This window comes from Heptranchias perlo, chromosome 7 (genome assembly GCF_035084215.1).
Source record: "Heptranchias perlo isolate sHepPer1 chromosome 7, sHepPer1.hap1, whole genome shotgun sequence".
Classification (NCBI taxonomy): Eukaryota; Metazoa; Chordata; class Chondrichthyes; order Hexanchiformes; family Hexanchidae; genus Heptranchias; species Heptranchias perlo.
In genome coordinates, this window is record NC_090331.1 from 66,800,562 (window position 1) to 66,822,863 (window position 22,302).

The window sequence follows — 22,302 nt, forward strand, 5'->3', positions numbered from 1 at the left end:
TTTACATCAAGTTTCTCAAGTGGAAAATTAACTGATGTGCATCCAAAGTTAAGAATGCAGTTAGTTGAGGTGAAAGTGTATGTTGCAGCCATGTTGTACCACTGCAATTGAAGGAGGTATAGGCACTTACATAGACAAATTTCTTCAACGCGTTAAAACTTTCTGCATGTGTTTGACCTCCTGACATTTGAAACTGCGTTCACCCACACTGCCACTAGACTTCTGAGGGATATGTCCCTCGGACTCAAAGATGGGAACCCTTCTTTGCTGCACCTCCCTCAGCGCAATCTCCATGGCTCTCTCCGTAAAGAGGGACGCCATACTCCCCCCCTCATCACTGGGCTCCAGCACTGCCCTCTGCTATCCGTGATACACACCAAATTCAAATTACATGGTGTACTTTGAAACAGTACAATATGTGGTTGCTCCTTTTTGCAGAAACTTCTGCTGTGCTGGATATCCTGCCCAGCAGGCCTCCTTGTTCCTAGCCCATGGCCCAATCTGCGCTTGGAGCAATGAATAATCATTAGAATAAGGAGACTTGGGGAAATCTCATGCAGCCTGCTCCACATGCCCATGACGTGAGATGTGCTCATGCACTTCTGAGTGTATTGCCTCTGTGCTACTGACAGAAAATCAGCCTTTAGGTTCCTCATGCAGTTATCAAAATGGGTAGACTCTGCAATTGCTAATGTTGCTCTGTAATTACTTGCTAAAAGGTATGAAAGAACAACTGGAGCCAGCTTATCCTCCCAAGTCTTCTGGTTCTCAGAAGCATTCCTCCTCCATTCCCTCCCTGTTTCTGTTCAGATATCAAAATGCATTGCGTTGGGCAGCTAACTATCCATCATTGTCATTTTCATACTAGCCAGAGCACTCTGGGGAGTACGGGGGAATGTATAGGTTCAGTAGTTTATCTGCATGTTCTTAAATGTAATTTAGAATACATTGGGGAGCTAAGAAAAGGATCACACATGGAAAAATATAACCATTAAAGATAGCCTCTGACTGTTCTAACATTTCAAAGAATAGCAAATCATATTTAGCAGTACATGATCGTGTAAATACATATTCACTTACTAGGAATAGTTTAGTAGGAAGAAATATAGGGTTAATTTTGAGGCCTCCCACCTGACAGAAATGGGGCAGAAACCCCCTCGGAAATAGCAGGGAAAGAACTCCCACCCCATTTCCGTCGCCTGTGCGGTCCGTGCTATTATCCCAGGGTCCTCACCTTAGAATTTAGTACTTGGACCATCAGCTTATGGAAATCAGGGTCCTATGACTCAATTAGGACTCGATGCTATTTTAGTTCCCTAAAACGGAAGTCGCTCCGGAATCGGCAGTTGAGAGACTGATTTAAAGGGGCAAGCATCTGCAGCCAAAAATTGTTAGTACTTTTGCTGAAAGTCTTAGTTGAGTGGTGTGGAACCTACTGTGTCTTCAGGACTGGATATAACAGACAGGTTATCTGAAAATTCTTGCCAGAATTTATTCTTTGCCTTCAGGGAGGGTGAGTTAGGAGAGGATGCATGAGAATGATTCTTGCAACCCAGTTGTGGGCAGACAAGGATAAAGAGGAGCAAGGGAAGCAGCAGCATGAGCATTAAGGAGAGCATGCTGGAGCTGCAACATGTGCTATCGGAGCAACAGATAGGAGGGCGTTTGTCCACAGGCGACACTGCCCTCCACATAGAGTTTATAGACCCAGAATCAGTTACCAGGAGCTCACCGAGGGGCAATGTGTAAGGAGACTCACATTCTCCTGGCAGACAGTAGCTGACCTGTGCAGCCTCATGCCTGAGAACCTGCAGGCTTTTTCTCATCTGGTCACTCTCTGCCAGTGGCAGTCAAAGCTGCCCTTTTTTTTTAATTTCATGGTCTTTCCAGGTTGCAGCTTGGAACATGGCATATGTTAGCCAGTCGGCTGCACATATCAGTGTGTTCCACCAGCTTTTCGAAGCCGGTGGAGAGTGAGGAGCCCAAAGCCTAAATGGCACCTGTCTAAGCTTTGATCAAAGCTGCCAGAGTTGGTGACATAGATTCCTGTGCCGAGGTCCTGACCTGCAACTTTATTTAAGCTGCAGTCAGTTTACAACCTGTAATCCTACACAATGGACTCAATTTTGAAATGGGAGGGGGAGCTGGTGAAGTTGCGCGTGGCAAACCCGAATTTTAAAAAAACTTACCGTTTCCAATGCGATCGCAATGTAATTGATGGTGATTAAAGTTCTTTCCGGGTTTCGGCCTGGCACCCAGCCTGATTGACAGGCTGGCGGCCGACAGGATCTGCAACGCCGAGGTGGGGGGCGGGGGGGCAGAGAGAAAGAGAGAGAGAGCAAGACATCATCCAGCATTGGAACGGAAGATCGCGGTGGGGGAGGAGGGGGGCCGGGGGAGAGTGGAAGATCGGGGGGGGGAAGAGGGGGAGATCGGGGAGGGGGGGAGGAAAGAGAGGGAGACATCAGATATTAGAGCGGGATGGAAAGGTAGGTTGATTTTGTGTTTTAACTTTGTGCAGTGGGTTGCTATTTAATTTATTTTGTTTCTTTTTGCCTGATCCGGCCCATCACGCCTGGTTTTACCATTCTAGCTACCTAATATGTCACAAGTAAAGTGCCTTAAGTACCTCAATGAGTTACATTTGGTTCTTTAACTATCAAAGCCAGCGGGATTTCCGGATTTGGGACGCTCGCGCGCACATAGGTGCCTCGACGTCGGCGGGTTGGTGCCCACTCTGCATTGCTGCAATTTTCACAGCCCCCAATGCATCTGCAATTTAAGTTTAAAATTGAGCCCAATTTAGCAGGGATTAAAAAGGTTTAAATGCACAAAAGATAATTGAACACTAACGAGGTGTTATTTAGTTACTTATATTTGTACTTACATTCAGTGCACAATGAGGTGCAAACTAGTAAACACCGTTGTTTCCACCCGAAATAAACGGGGCACTTAACAAGTTTTAACCGGCAACTTTGCAATTTACATTGGTGCAAATGGATAATGGGTATCCCTTTTTGGCCGACATAAGCGACTGCCCGTTTTAAACATGGACATTTTAAGTGCTGGGGATTGTACTGTCTTTTAAATGTATGTTTAGCACTTTTCCATGTGCTGTATGCTTAATAAATCTGTGATATTCAATGTTTAAGAACCTTACTGATTTGAGGAGTAAATTATAAATGAAAACCTTTCCTCTAACACAGCGACTGGTTAAAATTCAGAATGGAATTCAGGGTGAATTGACGCCTCGCTTTAAGAGGTGCATTCCCATTGAATATTGAGGATGGCCGGCAAAATGTCATGTTCCCCCACCCCCCAAATGCTTGGGCAGCTCGCCAGTGAGATGCAAATAAGGCCCAGCTGTCAAAATTGGCCAGGCCTTCTGGCCACGTGACCGGACACCCGAACGACGGCGTCACCCAGCAGCCACCTCTACACCGCTGTGGTGGAAAATCTACCCCATGGTATTATTGATTGCATAGAAATTGTACACTGAAATAGCGATGCTTTAACTGAGTATAAGTTTATCCAAGTTTAGAGCTTTCCTGATGGCTTTGTGGGTAAAGGCATTGCCTGATGTGCTTCTGAGTGATGCAGACTGGCTGGTCCCAAGCTCAATTTCCAGTTTGTGCTGAGTGGAACAGCAGGAAGGGCACTACTGTTGGCCTCAGCGCCCCTGAGGTAGGGAGGGGAAAATCAGCCAGATTTTCTCCCCTACGTTGCTATCCAATGGCTCTTGCTGAAAAATGTGCGGATGTGGACATTGAGTGAGGATAGGATCAGGCTAAAGACCCTGCATTCAATTATGTTTTCCTATGTAATTTATAATTATATGAGGAATATTTTCATCAATGCTATTACCTTAAAAAGTTATCAATTTTCAAAAATGTGAACATTACAAAACATGGGTATCTATCTTGTAAAACTTCCATTTTTGTTTTATACAATGTTTGCATATCACAACAATCCTGAATTGGTTTATTGCATCATCAGAAGTACCCATGTACATCCGACTCCTCTTCATTCAGACACTTATTGTAAAGTCTATTTAGCTGCAACGGAATAGAAGATGAGGCTTTAATATTTTGAAAACCATACGCAATATGAGGTTATATTTAAAAATTTAATTACCAGGGCAAAAAAAAATGGCTCAAGCAGAAAGTTCTGAGCGGAGAGGCAGCAGTGGGACGAAAATTGTCAGACCACAAATTGAACCGTAGGTCAGAAGGTGAATGGCTTGACCTTAAGACCATGTCTGGTAAGTGTATTTGTTAACTGTTCATTAGAACAGAGCTGAAGATGTTGACTATGTACAATAGACTATGTGTAAGCAGAAAGTGTGAAATTACTTTTCATATTTTGGTGAGAATAACCTCATTATGTGCCATGAACAAATTCATAATTAATTTCATAGATGACTTGGCTTACTGAAAGTGAAATGTAAGATGTAGATGAGTGATATTTATCTGTAATATGAAGATGTTAGTAATTCTACCTCTTTTTTAAAAAAAAAAATTCTTTTGCCGTGTTAAAGCTGATGGTAAAGAATATGTATAGTGATCTCTAATAATTGTGAACCGTACAACACTTGATCAAGGAATTTTTGCGACCAAGATACAAATTTGGTACCACAAGAGGCTCCCAAACCCTGCATTTCAGTCCACACATAAAGATCCCTGGTGGGATATGGCCCAAGGTTCAGCAAGTCAATAACTTTTAGAAGTTGCCCCAGCTTATTCCAACAGAGGCTGTGAGGCCTTTGGTGGATTATGGTGTTGAACTGATGTCACATTAAAGATACACGCTTTCTTCCAGTTCTATTAGTGTTAGCAAGGGGTTCTCAATCCAGGAAAAGTATTCAAAATGATACTTAATCATAGCAAACAACCTGTTCCCTGCCTATGCATCCCCATTCCCATCCTCCTCCCTGTTCACCCTATCGTTTTTTGTCTGTCACCTTCCTCTTTCTCCTTTTCCCTCCCCATGTTCTCTCCATAACTTTGGTCCAATTATCCCCCAAACGCTAACCCTGCTTGACCTGAATACTGAATTTGCTCTTCATTTCCTGTATGCAACAGCATGGAGATCAAGTAGTACATATTGGACTCTATTTTCGCACCCCCGAGCGGGTGCGTTCGTGGTGGGGGGTCTGCAAAAATCGGGGATTCCCGGGACGGGTCTGGAGCCCGAAACCCGCCCACTTCCGGGTTCCCCAGTGACGCGCTGACATGCGCGCGCAGCCCGCACATGTGAGACTCCCGCCGGCAATTAAAGCCGGCGGGGTGCCACTTAAAGTACTCATGAAGGTATTTCAGGTCATTTACAGACCCGATTAACGTAACATTTTAGGAGGGGTGGGATTTTGCAATGAACTGAGACTGTTTCCCGTACTAGGGGAAGCACTCCCAATTCAAATGGACATGTTGCAGCCATCAGTCTGTGGCAGCTGCAAAAGTCCATTTGACAGGTGGGGGTGGGGGGTGGAAAGAGACCCATTGCGGAGGCCACTCTGTCACTTTGGACAAAGTTTGTCCTCCACCGCCTTCCTCCTAACAATAAAATTCACAAACTTGCACACTTACCCCGGTGTCCAGACATGTACCTACCTTGCGGACCCTCTCAGATGTACATCTTCCGGATGGGGGCCGCCGTAGCTGCAGTCATGACCTCGGAGGATGAACAGCCTCGCCGGCCACACCATCCACCTCTGAAACGTGGAGCCCCACAACACAGTGCTGTGACACATCCACCTGCACAGCAGGAGGGAGGGCAACAGCAGAGAGAGATGAGTTGCAGAAGGCACTACCCTCGCCACAGGGTCTACAGACCGAGGTTCAACTTCCTGGACCTCTCTGAGCAGCAGTGCACACGGAGGCTCAGAGTAACTCGACATGTAGTCGTGGACATCTGCAGCCTCTTTCATGACGAGGTGCTCCCGGCTGGCCCGAGCACCATCTTCTTACCTGTCGCTGTCAAAGTCACCACTGCCCTTATCAACTTCTCCTCCGCATCCTTCCAGGGTGCCACCGGGGACATCGCCGATGTCTCTCAGTCGTCTGCACAAAAGAGCCCTGCAAATATACCTACACCCACTCTGCAGTGGCACAATGGGTGGCATCAGTTGTGGGTCTTCATAGTGATCCTCATTATTGCACAAACCAGACAAGATTCGCAAAGACGTGGCAGTAGTGGTGACAATATAATATGTTATGTGAGTTGATCAGAAATTAAATATAGGTAAACACCATGACAAACCCTCAAACACCCTTGTGCATCCCCTTCATGCTCACGACACATTTGCCTTACACTTCCTACTGCACATGTGATGCATGCCCTGTGGCTGCAGCACAGGTAGTGGCAGGTTGAGTGAGGCTGACCGTGAAAGAGGTGCATGAGAGGGTGAGTGTGAGAGAGAGCCATGAGATTGTATGAGGATTGGGTTGAGTGGTAGTGGTGGGATGAGTACTGGCGAGGTGAGTAAGTGCAGGTAAGATGAGGATGAGCTTTGAGTGGGTGTGAGGAGTGATGTGACAGAGTAGTGTTGGCAGTGGAGAAGGAGATGTGGGGTGGGGGCGGTGATGTGGCAGACAGAGTGTAGGGGAATGAGTAAGGGTACTCACTTTGGCTGACCTACTTAGGTGATTGAAGCGCCTCCTGCATTGTATGCAGGTGCGCGATATGTTGGTGGTGCAGGTGACCTCCTCTGCCACCTCGAGCCAGGTCTTGGTGGCAGAGGCAGGCCGCTTCCTCCTGCCCGCCGGGGGGAAGATCTCTGTCCTCCCCCTCTCCCCACCCCATCCAATAATACCTGGAGTGAGGCATCATTAAACCTGGGAGCAGCCTTCCCCCTGGGCTGCTCCATGCTGTAATTTTTCCTATTTCCTGCAGCATCAGACAGTGGAGGACTGCCCCTTTAAATAGGGCTCCTCCAGCTGACAGCCTATGCTACGCATGCGCAGTCCGCCCTCTGTGCAGCTTTCCAGTGCGAAACCCGGAAGCACAGGTAAGTGGATCCAATTAGCCTGCTATTCCGTGCAGAGCACCCCGATTTCACTGGGCGCGTTACCCACGCCCCCAGTCAACCTCCCGCCGCCCTCCTAATATCGGGCCCATTGTTATTTTTTTCTCTCTAGATATCTTGCTCTTTTGATTTTTCTCTCTCTCCCCTATATCTTGGTGTCTTTTTTTTACTTTGTCAACTGACGTTTTATTCTCTTCTAATATAAAAACACAAATTGCAGGAAACACTAAGCAGGTCAAGCAGCATCTGTGGAGAGAGAAATAGAGTTAATGTCTCAGGTCGCAGACCTTTCATCGACCTCTGTTTCTCTCTCCACAGATGCTGCCCGACCTGCTGAGTGTTTCCAGCATTTTCTGTTTTTATTTCAGATTTCCAGCATCTGCAGTATTTTGCTTTTGTTTTATTCTCTTCTGTAAGTTTCTCTTGTACTCTCCTTCTCCTATTCTTACTGTACGCTGTATTGTCTTTCCCTCGTCAACACCAGGAGTACTGGAGGCTCTGCCTCCTGGGCTCTTGTATTGGAGGAGCAGATGAACTTGCCTGGATGAGTGCAGCTCCAACAACACTCAAGAAGCTCGACATCATCCAGGGCAAAGCAGCCCGCTTGATTGGCACCCCATCCACCACCCTAAACATTCACTCCCTTCACCACCGACGCACCGTGGCTGCAGTGTATACCATCCACTGCAGCAACTCGCCAAGGCTTTTTCGACAGCACCTGCCAAACCTTCAGCCTCCACCACCTAGAAGGACAAGGGCAGCAGGCACTTGGAAACAATACCTACACGTTCCCCTCGAAGTCACACACCATCCCAAGTTGGAAATATATCGCAGATCCTTCATTGTCGCTGGGTCAAAATCCTAGAACTCCCTACCTAACTGCACTTAGGGAGAATCTCCATCACACAGACTGCAGCGGTTCAAGAAGGCAGGTCACCACCACGTTCTCAAGGGCAATTAGGGATGGGCCATCAGTGCTGGCCTTGCCAGCGACACCCACATCCCATGAGCGAATAAAAAAAAGTCAGTCATTATTCACAGCAAATACTGAGCATCTCAGTCACTTTTTAAAAAGTGTTGAGGAGGATAGTTGTGTAAAACAATTATATATTTAATGAGGTGTGTTTCACCTGGCAGTATTCAGTTTTTCATGGAGCTCCCATTGATCAGAGATATTGAGGCAGATCTCCAAATGCTTTGTGAAGGAGGTTTCATATGGAAGTATTTTGCATAAAATAATGATCTAACAATTTAGGTAGCAACAAATTCAAATTCTCAATTGCACTATAATGATTTATGATTTATTTTTAGTTTCAGGAACAGACCAGCAGGATGGTTTTGGTGAGCAACATGATGTAACCCAGGTTACTGACCTTGACGGCACCCTAGGATCCCCATCAAAGACATCTATTGTTCCTGATTTAAAGTCTGTTTACATTAATGACTCACATAGTGAAATTGATTATTGCACTGCAAACTATGAAGATAAAACCATACCTAAAAAACATCGTTCAAATCATTCTCATGGCCACTGCCATTCTAATAAAGAGATGCAAGATGCTGGAATAGCAAATATTGCTTGGATGGTTATCATGGGAGACGGTATGCATAACTTCAGTGATGGGCTGGCGATAGGTAAGAAAAAAATCAGTCCTATGTTCAAAAACGTGATTGCTTCAACAGTGTTTTAAAAGTGATACACTGCTAACAAAGTCTGCGCCTTTCATTAAATGTGCATAAAATATTCTTCAGTACTGTTCTGCAGAGTATAAATTGTGTTGTAATGATGTGCTTCAATTCCAATCCTGATACTTTGAGATTTTATTTAAAAATGTTAGGTTATTTGGTAACAAAAACTTTGAATATTGAATTCCTTTGATTTGTGTTCTATTTCAAAAACAATGTTTTTAATATAAAGTCATTCCGCTTCACTTTGAGAATCTGCTTCTGCCTATTTACAAGCAGGAGGGTGGAACAGTCTGACCTGCAGATAACTGTAGACAATGGCATTATATTTCCGTATTAGGTTTATACTTCTGGGAGACAGGACTAGATTTCTTATTAGGCTCAACTTAGAACTTCTGAAATGCTCTCTAATAAGGACAGGAAATTTGAATGTTCATACTTGAGATCAATCTGCTTTAAGAGCCAAGCATTCTATTCCTGGAGCTACCAGAATCATAGAAATTTACAGCACAGAAGGAGGTCATTCGGCCCATCGTGTTTGTGCTGGCCAAAAAAGAATCATCTAGCCAAATCCCACTTCCCAGCTCTTGGCACATTTTCTCTAGATTTCAAACGAAATATGTATTCTTTAAAAGAGTATGGGAGATGTATGGAATTTCAAAACATTTCTTGCATACATTCTCTGAATAAACTAAAAGCTAATTTAAAAAAAATCCTTGTTGAAAGAACACAACCGTTGTCTTTCTGCTCTCATGTCATTGTAGATTTATGGAAGTTTGATTGGAAGTGTTGCATTTTGTAATTTGGGTGGGGAATTTCATTTGATTTATTTACGTTAATATTTTCAACTTATAAACTATGATGCAGTTAGTCTGAAGCATATATATACATGTTTTATATGTTCAGGTAATAGATGTTGATGAGCAAGGTTATATTCTGAACAATCCCTTTGCATTGCACAAATTACATGTCTTGCAAGTCCGAATTAATCTTAAAAAATGACACTGGTAATTACAACAAGTACTTTCTATTGTACTGTAAATTCCAAATTTAAACTAAAAAAGAAAGACTTGCACTTTATATAGCGCCTTTTCACGACCTCAGGGTGTCCCAAAGCGCTTTACAGCCAATAAAAAAACTAGTGATTTTACGGTTCAGAATGTTCAATATTAATATATTGTATTTTGAATATAATTTCTCTTGATTCTAACTGATATATGCAGAATTATTATATACACTAAATTATTTTTACTGTTGTACTTGATGTAAAGGATTTTTTCTTCCCTCTAGGAGCTTCTTTCAGTGCTTCCATCACAGGGGGGCTGAGTACTTCCATTGCTGTGTTTTGCCATGAGCTTCCTCATGAGCTAGGTACGTTTTCTTGTGACTTCTATTAGAATGAATTGTATTAAGCACTTCAATGACCTTTTTAGATAGGGAAAATATTTTAGTTGCCAAAATTTGTATATCTATTATCAGTAAGGGGACCAGAAGGAACAAAGATTTGAAATTAAAGGGTTAAGAGAACACAAGGGTTCTGGTGCAATTTTGGGTTCCCTTTATTATAGGAAGGACATTAAATCCATAGAGATTATGCATTATAGATTCATCAAGATGATGCCACAGATGGGAAACTATAGTTATAATGAGACTAAGATTATTTCCACTAACACAGTGAAGGCTAAGAGGAAGTTTAATGAAGGTTTTTAAAATTACAAAGGGTTTTGATAGTGAATAGGGAAACACTGTTTTCTCTGTTACGGAATCAGTGACAAGGGTTCATCAATTAAAAATTGTCACTAAGTGAGTGAGGATAGAGGTTAGAAGAAATTTCTTTATGCAACAGGTTGTTGTAGCATGGAATTCTTCGCCACAGGGAGTGGTTGAGGCAGAGGCCATTACATCTAAGGGAGAATTGGATAAATACTAGAAGCAGATGAAGACAGGGGCTATGGGGAGAGAATAGGGTAGTGGGTTTAGTTTTCGATTACTCTAGCAAAGAGCAAGCACAGATACAATGGGATGAATAGCCTCCTTGTGCTGTAAACATACAATTCATTGTAATTGTAGAGCGTTTCCTTTGAGATTTATGAGTTTCTCAAGTGTAGTGTGTAATTGAATTTAGATAGTTCTCCCACTTTCTTTTAAACCAATGCCACCTTCACTAGTAACTCATTGCAGCTACTCTCAACAAACCAATTTCGGACTACTCCCGCCTTGGCTTATCGTAGGTGACGGCTGTTTTTGTTGCTATTTTGGCTGAGGCACTCGGAGGTCACCAGTCTCACTGACTTAACTGTTTAGGGTTTTCCGCTGGAGGCTGTGGAAGAAACAACGGTAAGTTTTTAAAACCCACCTGAGTGTGGAGCCAGGGGATAACAGGAATGCTCCATTTTAAAACTGTGGGCTGCTGTCGGCCTGGGCTCGCCCTCCTCCTGGTCGCCTTCCCCCCCCTAGGACTTTGCATAGGTCTTTGGTCAGCATCCCAGACAGCCAATTCATCTCCTCATCATGGCTGGTGAACTGCCTCTTAGTGCGCGACTAGTGCCTGCAGTATGCCAGCCTCCTCCTAATGACGCAAAAGACCAATATCACGTGGTCCTCTCGCCCATCAGTTTAGGCGTGGAGATCATTGCCACTGCTCGGTTTGTGCTCAGCATTGGGCGCAAACAAATTTCCAGGCATGTAGTTCATTTCTGTGCTTCAGATGCTTCCAGGCAGGGGCATGAATTGGTACTGGAGCAGTGCCAGTGTGATTCCATGTTGTTGATTTATCCTTCCTTTTAAATTATGTCTTTTTTTAGCTGATAACACCTTTCTATTTTTTTCCTCCCAAAGGTTCTGTGATTATTTCACTTCTTCCCCCTTGTTCACTAATGAACCGCTAATGTTAAAAATGCAGGTCTTGGGTTTCCTTCTCCTGTCATGGAGAATGCTGAAATGTCCATGGAAAATGTTTGATGAATAAAACTGCAGTATAGGTGGCAAGATTTTTTTTTTAAAGAAGCTAATTTCCTTTTCTTCTCCCACTCTTAAGGGATGGGGAGGAACAAAAGGATTCAGTGGTTCCATCACTTCGGTTGCTCCCAAATATGTTAGGCCTCTATTTGTAATCAGGCCAACAAACTGGATTTTGCATAGATAAAAGGACACTTTTTATTTAAAAGGAGAGCTCTGGCTGTCAATTAAAATGCTAATAGTATTAGGAATCTCTGAAAATTATAAGCAAGGATTTATATTCTTTAAATACATTTGTTACAATGAGAGAGAGTAATATAGAGGCTCTGTTTACTTAGCTAAGTCTTTTTGCAGGGGTGGCATCCACAGTATTTTGCTTTTGGTATTAATGGTTTTATCATACAAAAATATCTTACACTTTCCCACAGCCAACAGGTATCATCGAATCATAAAAATTTACGGCACAGAAGGAGGCCATCATGTCAGGGCCAGCCGAAAAAGAGCTATCCAGCCTAATCCCACTTTCCAGTTCTTGGTTCATAGCCTTGCAGGCTGCAGCACTTCAGGTGCATATCCGAGTACTTTTTAAATGCGATGAGGGTTTCTGCCTCTACCACCCTTTCAGACAGTGAGTTCCAGACCCCCACCACCCTCTGGGTGAAAAAATTTCTCCTCAGCTCCCCTCTAATCCTTCTACCAATTACTTGAAATCTATGCCCCCTGGTCACTGACCACTCTACTAAGGGAAATAGTTCCTCCCTATCCACTCTATCTAGGCCCCTCATAATTTTATACACCTCAATTAAATCTCCCCTCAGCCTCCTCTGTTCCAAAGAAAAAACCCCAGCCTATCCAATCTTTCCTCATAGCTAAAATTCTCCAGCCCTGGCAAAATCCTCTTACTGTCTCTAGTACAATCACATCTTTCCTGTAATGTGGTGACCAGCACTCTGTGCAGTACTCTAGCTGTGGCTTAACTATTTATTTATCCCAAAATAAATATTTTCATTGCTGTATATTAACCTGTGCTGTTTGAGGCTTCATAGCTGCTGTTAAATGTATCTGCTATTTGTCTTGTGCAGTACTGTGTAGAATATATGAATATTAATTAAGTGTTTGGTTCAAGTATAATTAATGTATTACAGTCATGTCACCATCCAACCTTAAGGACAGTTTGAGAGCATGAAAATGTTGGATTTGAATGATACTGTTGAAGAAAAGTCACACTATTCTCTATTGAACCTGTTGAGAGATTAGTGCCATATTTGAAATGTTTTTTTTTTAAAAAAAACTCTTCGGATTTTTGTACTCAACAATGAAAGAAACAACAATAATAGGAAATGGTGCCCTTTTTGTCTTTTCACCCTGTGTAAATAGTAAGGATTCCAGGGCTGACATGGTACCAGTTAAACATAACATTAGATTCTTGTCTTATGTGGTCTTAATTTGGACCAAAGGGTAGCACACATATTGTGCTTATATAGCAAAATAATAAAAGTCTTGCGGATAACAGTACTTCCTGTACGTGCAGCATTTGCTTTATGTCACACTTTCCCTGTCACACTTACCCCATCATACTTTGTTGATAACACAGCTTTTGTTACAAAATAGCATATCCTACGATCACTATGAGCAATTCAATGGGAGATCTGCTTAATGTTTAATTTTCTCACTAACTGTCTGGAAGTACTGGCTACCGCACTAGATTTATTTGTCATTCTTAATTTATTCAACCACCACATAGAAATAGGAACTTCTGTTACCATATGGGGAGAATCACTAAAGTACTGTGCTTTTAAGAAATCTATGCCATGTGCCATCAGATGATCTTCCTCACTCTGTTGTATGTATTACTTTGATTTGAGCCATGTCCTGATCTTGCTTTCCCATTGTCATAGCATATCTTTCTGTCATCTTATCTGGTTAAATAATTCAAATAGCTATTAATTGGTGTTCTTTAGTTCTTTTGTCTTATCGGCTCATGCTCTTTCATTGAGCTTATTTAAGTCCATTTAAAAGTTCTTTCTAAATTTGCTACTTTATTGTGATGTTTTATTTCTTGCATTGACTGACCAATGCAATTTTGGGTATTTGCCCACATCAGTTGGTCACACTTCTACAGTTAATGCTGATGCCAACTGCTAGCTTCAAAATCTACATTGTTTCCCAGCATGTGCTTGTCTATATTGTGTTCTGTTGTATGATTTTTCAAAGCATGAGTCTCTCTACACTCTATAAGGATCATTCTCTGAAAGACTCTTCTGGTTACAGGGGTGTGAAGCTTGATTCTTCCAGTACAAAGGCAAACTGAATTCTGGGAAGGAGGCATGGGGGTCCTATGATGTCCACAAAACCTCCCCCAGTATTGAACACAAGTCAGCTAAACATTTAGGTTCAGTCACTGGCCATTTTGGTCTTGGGGCTAGAGCATTGAAATCTCTGCCTGTTGTTGAGGTAATTCATTTCCACCAGTGCAGCCATTATTATTGTCCTTGGCTTTGGTGCCAATATCAATCCAGGCCAACTTTGACATTAAGACTTGTAGAGAAGTGCTCCGAGCTGCTAAGCTTGCCCACTTGACATAAGCACATGTATTTCAAGAGGAAAAGGATATTGGTCAAAAACATTCACTACAGGAGCTTCCCAAAGAACTTGTTTAGCACAGTTTTCTCAGCCATCGCTTAATGTCACATATGATTAGCTTCATTAAGATGAGGCTTCTCTCCACCTTCAGCCACAGCACTGGCTCAAATAGGTCAGTGTCAGCAATACTTGCTGTTTTACTGGTTTGCGTATGGCTGAATTGTCAGCCCTTGCCTCACTGATCCTTGCAATGTGTTTGGGTCCCCTATATTCCTGTAGTAATCCATCAACCAATGATTGAAAATTTACGGAGCTGAAATTCATAACATAGTCTTCTTATCCAAACTTCGTTCTAATTTGATCATCCTCTTCATAGAAACAGCAAAATAAAATATAAACTATGTAAAATAAAAATTTCAATACTGCATTTTACTTTCCAATGCTTTCCTGTTCAGCCTTCCATGTTCCGTAAAATTCATCAATTCTGGGGTTGATCAATCCTGTTTGGCTAACCTACATGGCTCCCAGTCCTCCATAGCCTTAAATTTAAATTTTTCATCTTTGTATTTAAATCCCTCCTTAGCCTCGCCCTTCCCTTCCCTTCCTAACCTCCACCTGTGCTACCACTCCCCCTCTTTCTCCCCGCCCCCTGTCACCCCCAATTCTTCATCTCTTTGGTACTGGCCTCTTGTGCAACCCCATCCCCTTAACTCCACAACTGGCAGCTGTGCCTTCAGGCATCTGTGCCCCAGACTCTGCAATTCCTTACATAAATCCCTCCACCTCTTTACCACCCTCTCCTTAAGACCCTCCTGAAAACCCACCTCTTTGACCAAGTTTACTCCACCTATTATTTCCTTCTTTGGCTCAGTGTCCATTTTTTCCTTCCACCTCTAGAATGCACCTTTGGATTTTTTTAATGTTAAAGGTGCTATATAAATGGAAGTTGTAGTAGTATTAGTATATTTAATTTCACTTGAATCAGATCAAAATGGCATTATTTTGATTCAACAGGATCATGTTTTATTTTTCATGCTTGTAGTATATAAGGATCTAGGCAATGGTAACATTGCAGCTGGCTCTCGGGAGAGCAAGCAAATCCAGTCCCTGACCTGCTTTAGTTTTGTATTGACCAGTTGGTCTTCCTGTAAACTGACTGCACAATGGGGGTCCCATGTGTATTGGGTGACAATGACAATTTGGCCAGCATGCATGTATGGAATATTGATGTCATCACATCAATCATGATGTTGCAGATAATGGAGTTGCTCATGTCATGATGTCATGATGCAATGCCACAGCATCACCACTGGAATGCGCTGCAGCATTGCATCTGCTAAGCCCAGTAAGACCGGAGGCAGTCAGGAAGACCTAGTGCAAAACGGGTCTCCCTCGCCTGTTAGTCTAAAACAATCTGTCATGTTTACATTGACGTGGTGCTGGCAGTGGGAGACTTGAGCAAAGAGGCTGAAGATCAATGTAAAAACATATGAAGTATTTGGTGTAGCCATGGCCATGTTTCCAAAAGGCAACAAGATATTTTACTTTGAAATACATAATAGCATTCCCACTTTCAATGTGATGCTTGTCCTTATATCCCACAGTTTTATCTGCAATATGCTGCATCTACATTTGTGTGAAATACAAGAATAAGCTTCTTGTTTGTCCATTTTAAATAGAATACATACATGGTGGTGCTTAGATGTATATAAATATCTTTATGCCTGTGAGCTTAGAGTTCAGATGAAGAGCACGTATGAATGCAACATGGATGAATTTTAGTCTTTAGTGCTTCCTGCACAGAACTTTGTGCGCCGGCAGCGCATATCAGGAATTCCTACACACACCAGAATTCCCGATGTGTGTTTTTGGCACATGAAGGTCTACGCATGGAGTGCTAAAAATAAAATATTTCCTCTCCATTGATGGGATCAACATGTGACTTAAGGCCTATAGTTTAGACATGGCAATGGGGCACTAAAAGCATTCTGAAATAGAAATTATAGAGAGTCAAATTGTGTGTGTTTCAGACCCAGTTGAGTAGCTATATAAAAAAAAGTCTGATCTGAACTAAACAGAACGTAAAACAATTAAAACACAGAGGACCTTACAACTTTATTCACTTTTCTTTCCCCCCCCTCTCACCAGGTGATTTTGCTGTTCTGATTAATGCCGGAATGTCTGTGAAACAGGCCATTGTTTACAACCTCCTGTCAGCTCTGCTTGCATATGTTGGTGTAGTAATAGGTATAGCCGTGGGACAGTATACTCATAATTTAACCCAATGGATCTTTGCCATCACTGCGGGCATGTTCCTATATGTGGCATTGGTGGATATGGTGAGTATTACCGTAAACCTTATTAATTGGACAAATGTGCTGTTTAAAAAGGTCTGATCTGAACTAATTAAATTGAACCTAATTTTAAATTAGCTTGCAGGGTTTTTTTTGCTGTGGTTCTTCAAAAATGAAACCTTTAATAAATTGGTGTACTTGAAAGCATCCTTGAGAATGAATAATACATTGGTTTGCTCGTTCTTATTTATTCTGTAACAATGAGTAAAAATCTCCCTGGAAGTTTCTATTGCAATACCTAAATGTGAGATGAGATATGATCAATTAAATGTTTGTGTTATTAGTAATTTATGTAAATTGTAATGCAAATATAAATTGGTTGTAAACAATAAAAACCCGCATTGCAATTTGCTCCAAGTCCCAGCTGTGAGTAATAATTAAGAAAGAAAGAGCAGGTTTGGTGGTTCTTCTAAATTGGGTCACTACTCCATTTTTTTGACTGCCTGAAATGATCGACTTTATTTTGTTTTTCCAAATTCCTTTTCATTTCATGCTAAATTTACTAAATAGTTTAGTAGTTATTTTAATTACCAATTTAGAAATGCATTGGAAATTTAAGAGGGTAATTAAAACTTTTTAAATGCTCACATTCAAATGAGGCATCACTCCTTTCCCTACTACTCACCACTTATTTCTCATTATGTGCATACTGATTTGGTTGAATTTTTTTAAAAATCACTCTGTGGGGAGGTGGGTATAATGATCTTTAAATCTATTTTCATCAAGCAAAACTATTATACTCATTTGCATTTAAAGTCAAACATAATATTAAAGGTCTCCAAAACGAAAACTACAAGTGCAAAAGCATAAAGCTCACATTATGGATGTGTGCATGCTATTTTTCCTTAAATATTACTTCTTACTGTGATTTCTTCAGCCAGACTTCATAGTAGAAACCACTGCATAGAGAGGTCAATGGGAACATCAGGGATTTTTGTTTTAACACTGGTACCCACTGGTTTATGAAACTGCCCCGGGCATAAATAGGACAGTTTTCAAAGCAACAAGATTAATATTGGATTCATCCGTGTTCAATAAAAATCAATTTTATTCATGCATTGATGGTGCAGTACTGAACCAGATAATGTGCGCATCACTTCTTACTCTCTCGTATTGACTCTACACTATGGAACTGAAAACCATATGATCTTGCTGCTGCTGCTCCCCTTAATGCATTGGGCCCGGTTTTAATTTTTCTAAATCGGACCCAGACCCTGAATCTAGATCCTACTTCTGTAACAGGAAAGGTATTTCCTCCTTCAATCCTTTGCTTTCCTTGGCAGAAAACTGCTGATTATGCCTTGTATCTTTTTACAGTGGCAAACAGGAGTTGAATTAATGCATGATTTGACTCTTGTTTAGCACTAGGAATTACAAAGAATAACATAGAAATTACAACACAAAAACAGACCATTTGGTGTTTATACTCTACACAAGCAGTAGTCCTAATTCCTTGTGCTGTCGTGTTCCCATATCCTTTTATCCCTTTTTCTTCAGCTACCTATCTAACTTTTCTTAAAAGTTGACGTGGTCTCTGCTTCAATCACCAACTCGGGCAGTGCATGCCACAGTCTCTCAACACTGTAAAAATGTTCCTAATGTCCTCTGTTCAAAATATTTTGCATTTAATCTTATATCTATGGCTCCTCATTCTAGACCCTTCAACCATTGGAAACAGTCTGTTTCTATCTACTCTGTCTTATCCTTTAGTAATTATAAACACCTCCATGAAATCACTCCGTAATCTCCTCCATTCTAATCAAAATAGCCCCAATTTTGCAAGTCTTTGTATTTGTATTTCCTCATACCAGGCAGCTTTCTAGTGAATCTGTGCTGTACCCTCTCTTTTGCCTCAACATCCTTCCAATAGTGTGGAGCCCAAAACTACACACCGTTCTCCAACTGTGGTCTTACTACGGTTTTTTACAGATTCACCATTACATCTCAACTTTTATATCTTATACTTGTTGCCATAAAACCCAGTATTCCATTATCTCTCTGCTCCCAATTGCTCTGGTGGATCTGTAGGAAAGGAGGACATATGCTACGAATGGGTGAGCATAATCCCCCTTCGGATTAAGGAGACATAGAAGGATGAGGAATCTTCTGGCTTTGTGCTACTTCATAGGTAAGCCATGGCAATTGTCTGGATGTTCTTCCACTAACCTGCCGCCATCTCCCACAGCTAGAGCATGGTTCTTCCCCACCTAGAAGCTCCGTGGCCTGCTATTTGTGGGGAGTCTGCAATCTCCCTCTGGTCCCAGCTCTTACGGGCATTGTATGCAAGCTTCTGCAACACGATTGAATGAATTAGGTGAAAGCCAGCAATTAAGGGATGTCTCCCAGGTGGCATCAGATAGCTGATGTAATGGATCTGTTAATATTGTCCTGTAAGTGGATGAAGGGGTTGCAAAATTGTGAATGCAAGTAATTGCTGTTAGGGGACATAGGGACACGTATTTTACGATCCCAAGTTAGTGAATCCCTTAACCACAAAACAGTTTGAAGATTTTAGAGTGTGAGCCTTATGTGGGTGTCCAAGCAATGAAAAGGGACAGTGGCTGATCTATTACCTTGCCTGCCTTGTTACGTCATTGAACTTTACTGGCACTAGTCTGCATTTCTAAGGGGTGGGGGGGTGTGCGGGGAAAGAGAGCTGCCACCTCTCTCCACGTAGCACACAAGACATTTTTCTGCGGTTTCCTCCCATGGACATTCAACAATCTTTGTCTACTTTTCTGCCTCTAATCCAGGACTGTCTGAAGGTCGGTCTTACTAAAATTTTGAGCTTTTTTCTGCCTTCTTGCAATGCCCTGCTCCCTTCTTTTGGATGGCAATGCCAGGTCCTTCACTGGAAAGATGTGTTTTAAAAGTAGTGCAAAATTACACGTGCGCCATCTGGTACAGCTACCTGACAGTCAGCTCACTGAGCCAAACACTGTATCCTATTTACCTGACACTCCTCTAGCCTGCTACGGCAATCTTCAGCCATGCTTAGATTTTGAAAGGCTGCACTCTTTTTAAGTTCCAAGCACCTCCCCCCAGCTAATTACTTCAGTTTTAAACGGGATTTGTACTATTGAACCACTAATGGGTATTAAGTGAGACTGCCGATCACTAAGAGGTCCAGTGGAATTTCGGGGCCCAAATATTTTTCTGCATCACCAATGTGTGGTTTAGTTAATCTTGTTGAGGTCTGATCACACAACTGCTACAAAGGAATAAATCGGCATAAACCACAAATTCACAATAACTTCTAGAATCTTTAAAAAAAACTATTTTGAAAAACTACAGCAATGTCAGTAGCAGTTACATATCCAGTTCAGACCATCCTAACTTCCTTGCCGCTAATCTCTGTATGCAGTAATGGTTTAAATCAGACTAAATTCCCATTGTAAATGAATGAAACTTGATAGTGTCAGTGACAATTATAAGTGAGATTTGTGCTAACCATGCAACAATTTTTTATTCATTCATGGGATGTGGGTGTTGCTGGCAAGGCCAGCATTTGTTGCCCAGTCCTAATTGTCCTTGATAAGGTGGTGGAGGTGAGCCACCGCTGCAGTCCGTGTGGTGAAGGTTCTCCCATGGTGCCGTTAGGTAGGGAGTTCCAGGATTTTGACCCAGCGACAATGAAGGAACGGCGATATATTTCCAAGTCAGGATGGTGTGTGACTTGGAGGGGAACGTGCAGGTGGTGTTCCTATGTGTCTGCTGCCCTTGTCCTTCTAGGCGGTAGAGGTTGCGGGTTTGGGAGGTGCTGTCGAAGAAGCCTTGGTGAGTTGCTGCAGTGCATCATGTAAATGATACACACTGCAGCCACGATGCGGAAGAGAATGTTTAAGGTGGTGGATGGGGTGTCAATCAAGCGGGCTGCTTCGTCCTGGATGGTGTTGAGCTTCTCGAGTGTTGTTGGAGCTGGACTCAACCAGGCAAGTGGAGAGTATTCCACCACACTTCTGACTTGTGCCTTGTAGATGGTTGAAAGGCTTTGGGGAGTCAGGAAGTGAGTCACTCGCCACAGAATACCCAGCCTCTGACCTGCTCTTATAGCCACAGTATTTATGTGGTTGATCCAGTTAAGTTTCCGGTCAGTGGTAACCCCCAGGATGTTGATGGTGGGGGATTTGGCGATGATAATGACATTGAATGTCATGGGGAGATGGTCATTGCCTGGAACTTGTCTGGCCTGAATGTTTCTTGCCACTTATAAGCCCAAGCCTGGATGTTGTCCAGGTCTTGCTGCATGCAGGCATGGACTGCTTCATTATCTGAGGGGTTTGAATGCAACTGAACACTGTGCAATCATCAGCGAACATCCCCACTTCTGACCTTATTATGGAGGGAAAGTCATTGCTGAAGGTGGTTGGACCTAGAACACTGCCCTGAGGAACTCCTGGGGCTGAGATGATTGGCCTCCAACAACCACTACCATCTTCCTTTGTGCTAGGTACGACTCCAGCTAATCGTGACTTTTCCCCCGATTCCTATTGACTTCAATTTTACTCGGGCTCCTTGGTGCCACACTCGATCAAATGCTGCCTTGATGTCAAGGGCAGTCACTCTCTCACCTTACCTCTGGAATTCAGCTCTTTTATCTATGTTTGGACCAAGGCTATAATGAAGTCTGGAGCCGAGTGGCCATGGCGGAACCCAAACTGAGCATCGGTGAGCAGATTATTGGTAAGTGCAGCTTGATAGCACTGTCGACGACACCTTCCATCACTTTGCTGATGATTGAGAGTAGACTGTTGGGACGGTAATTGGCCAGATTGGATTTGTCCTGTTTTTTGTGGACAAGACATACCTGGGCAATTTTCCACTTTGTCGGGTAGATGCCAGTGTTGTAGCTGTATTGGAACGGCGCGGCTTATTCTGGAGCACAAGGACATAGGACTTGATTTTTCTCAGCAATGCTGCTTGAAATTGGAGAAAAATCCACAACTAACGGATGAGGAGGCCAATCTCCCCAACTCAACCCTGACCTGAATTCAAGGAAGGCTACCATACATGACGAGGAGGGAGGCAGAGCCCGGAAACCCATCTGGTTTTCCCTGGATTCCACTGCTGACCCCAGGAACCTCCAGGAGATGGCCTAGCGATAGTCCCTGGGGCAATAGTGGAAGCTCAGCTGATGCCCCTTTTGGAGGGAGAGGTCCAGTAGTAGGCAACTCTTCTCCTCAGGCCCCAAACACTGACCTTTTGATAGGGCTAACATTGAACTTGCAGCCAGATCTTCAAGGTGCTTCTCTTTTTTTAAAATTTGGCCTCCATTTCTTCTGGTGCTTTAGAGGCAATACCACCATAGCACCACTCACATTTTGCTCCCTCTTGCTGTTAGGAATCCTGCATACACAAACAATCCCAACCTAGGAAGAGGGGTTGTATTCGGGATGATGAGTGGAAGCCCCACCCTGCCGACCTTCAGTGGGCTTTGGGAAGGAGGATCCTGTAGGGCATCTTGATTTTTTTTAAAGAACATTTTCCAACTGAAGGCATTTTCCAAACCAGTAACATTCAGATAGGTAATAACTTGGGAGGTGCACAGCGAGTTAGAAGGTTTGAGGACCATTCTGAAACTAGTGTTTCTTTTTATATCTATTGGCTCCCATTCAGAAAGCATGATAGTCCATATTGAATAGTGGACTCAAATAATATCATCTAAGGATTTTCCAATTTGCCAATTAATTTTGTATC

General features: G+C 42.6%; 1 protein-coding gene across 5 annotated transcripts in view; it reads left to right on the forward strand.

Moving 5' to 3' along the window:
* Nucleotides 1-22,302, forward strand: part of slc39a10 (solute carrier family 39 member 10) — a 97,094-nt gene that overhangs the window by 71,042 nt on the left and 3,750 nt on the right. For all 5 annotated transcript variants that reach the window (XM_067987767.1, XM_067987766.1, XM_067987765.1 and 2 more), the window contains exons 6-9: nt 4,138-4,261; nt 8,336-8,659; nt 10,001-10,081; nt 16,400-16,590. In XM_067987767.1, the coding sequence (XP_067843868.1) occupies nt 4,138-4,261; nt 8,336-8,659; nt 10,001-10,081; nt 16,400-16,590 (720 nt within the window). The remainder of the gene's footprint in view (nt 1-4,137; nt 4,262-8,335; nt 8,660-10,000; nt 10,082-16,399; nt 16,591-22,302) is intronic.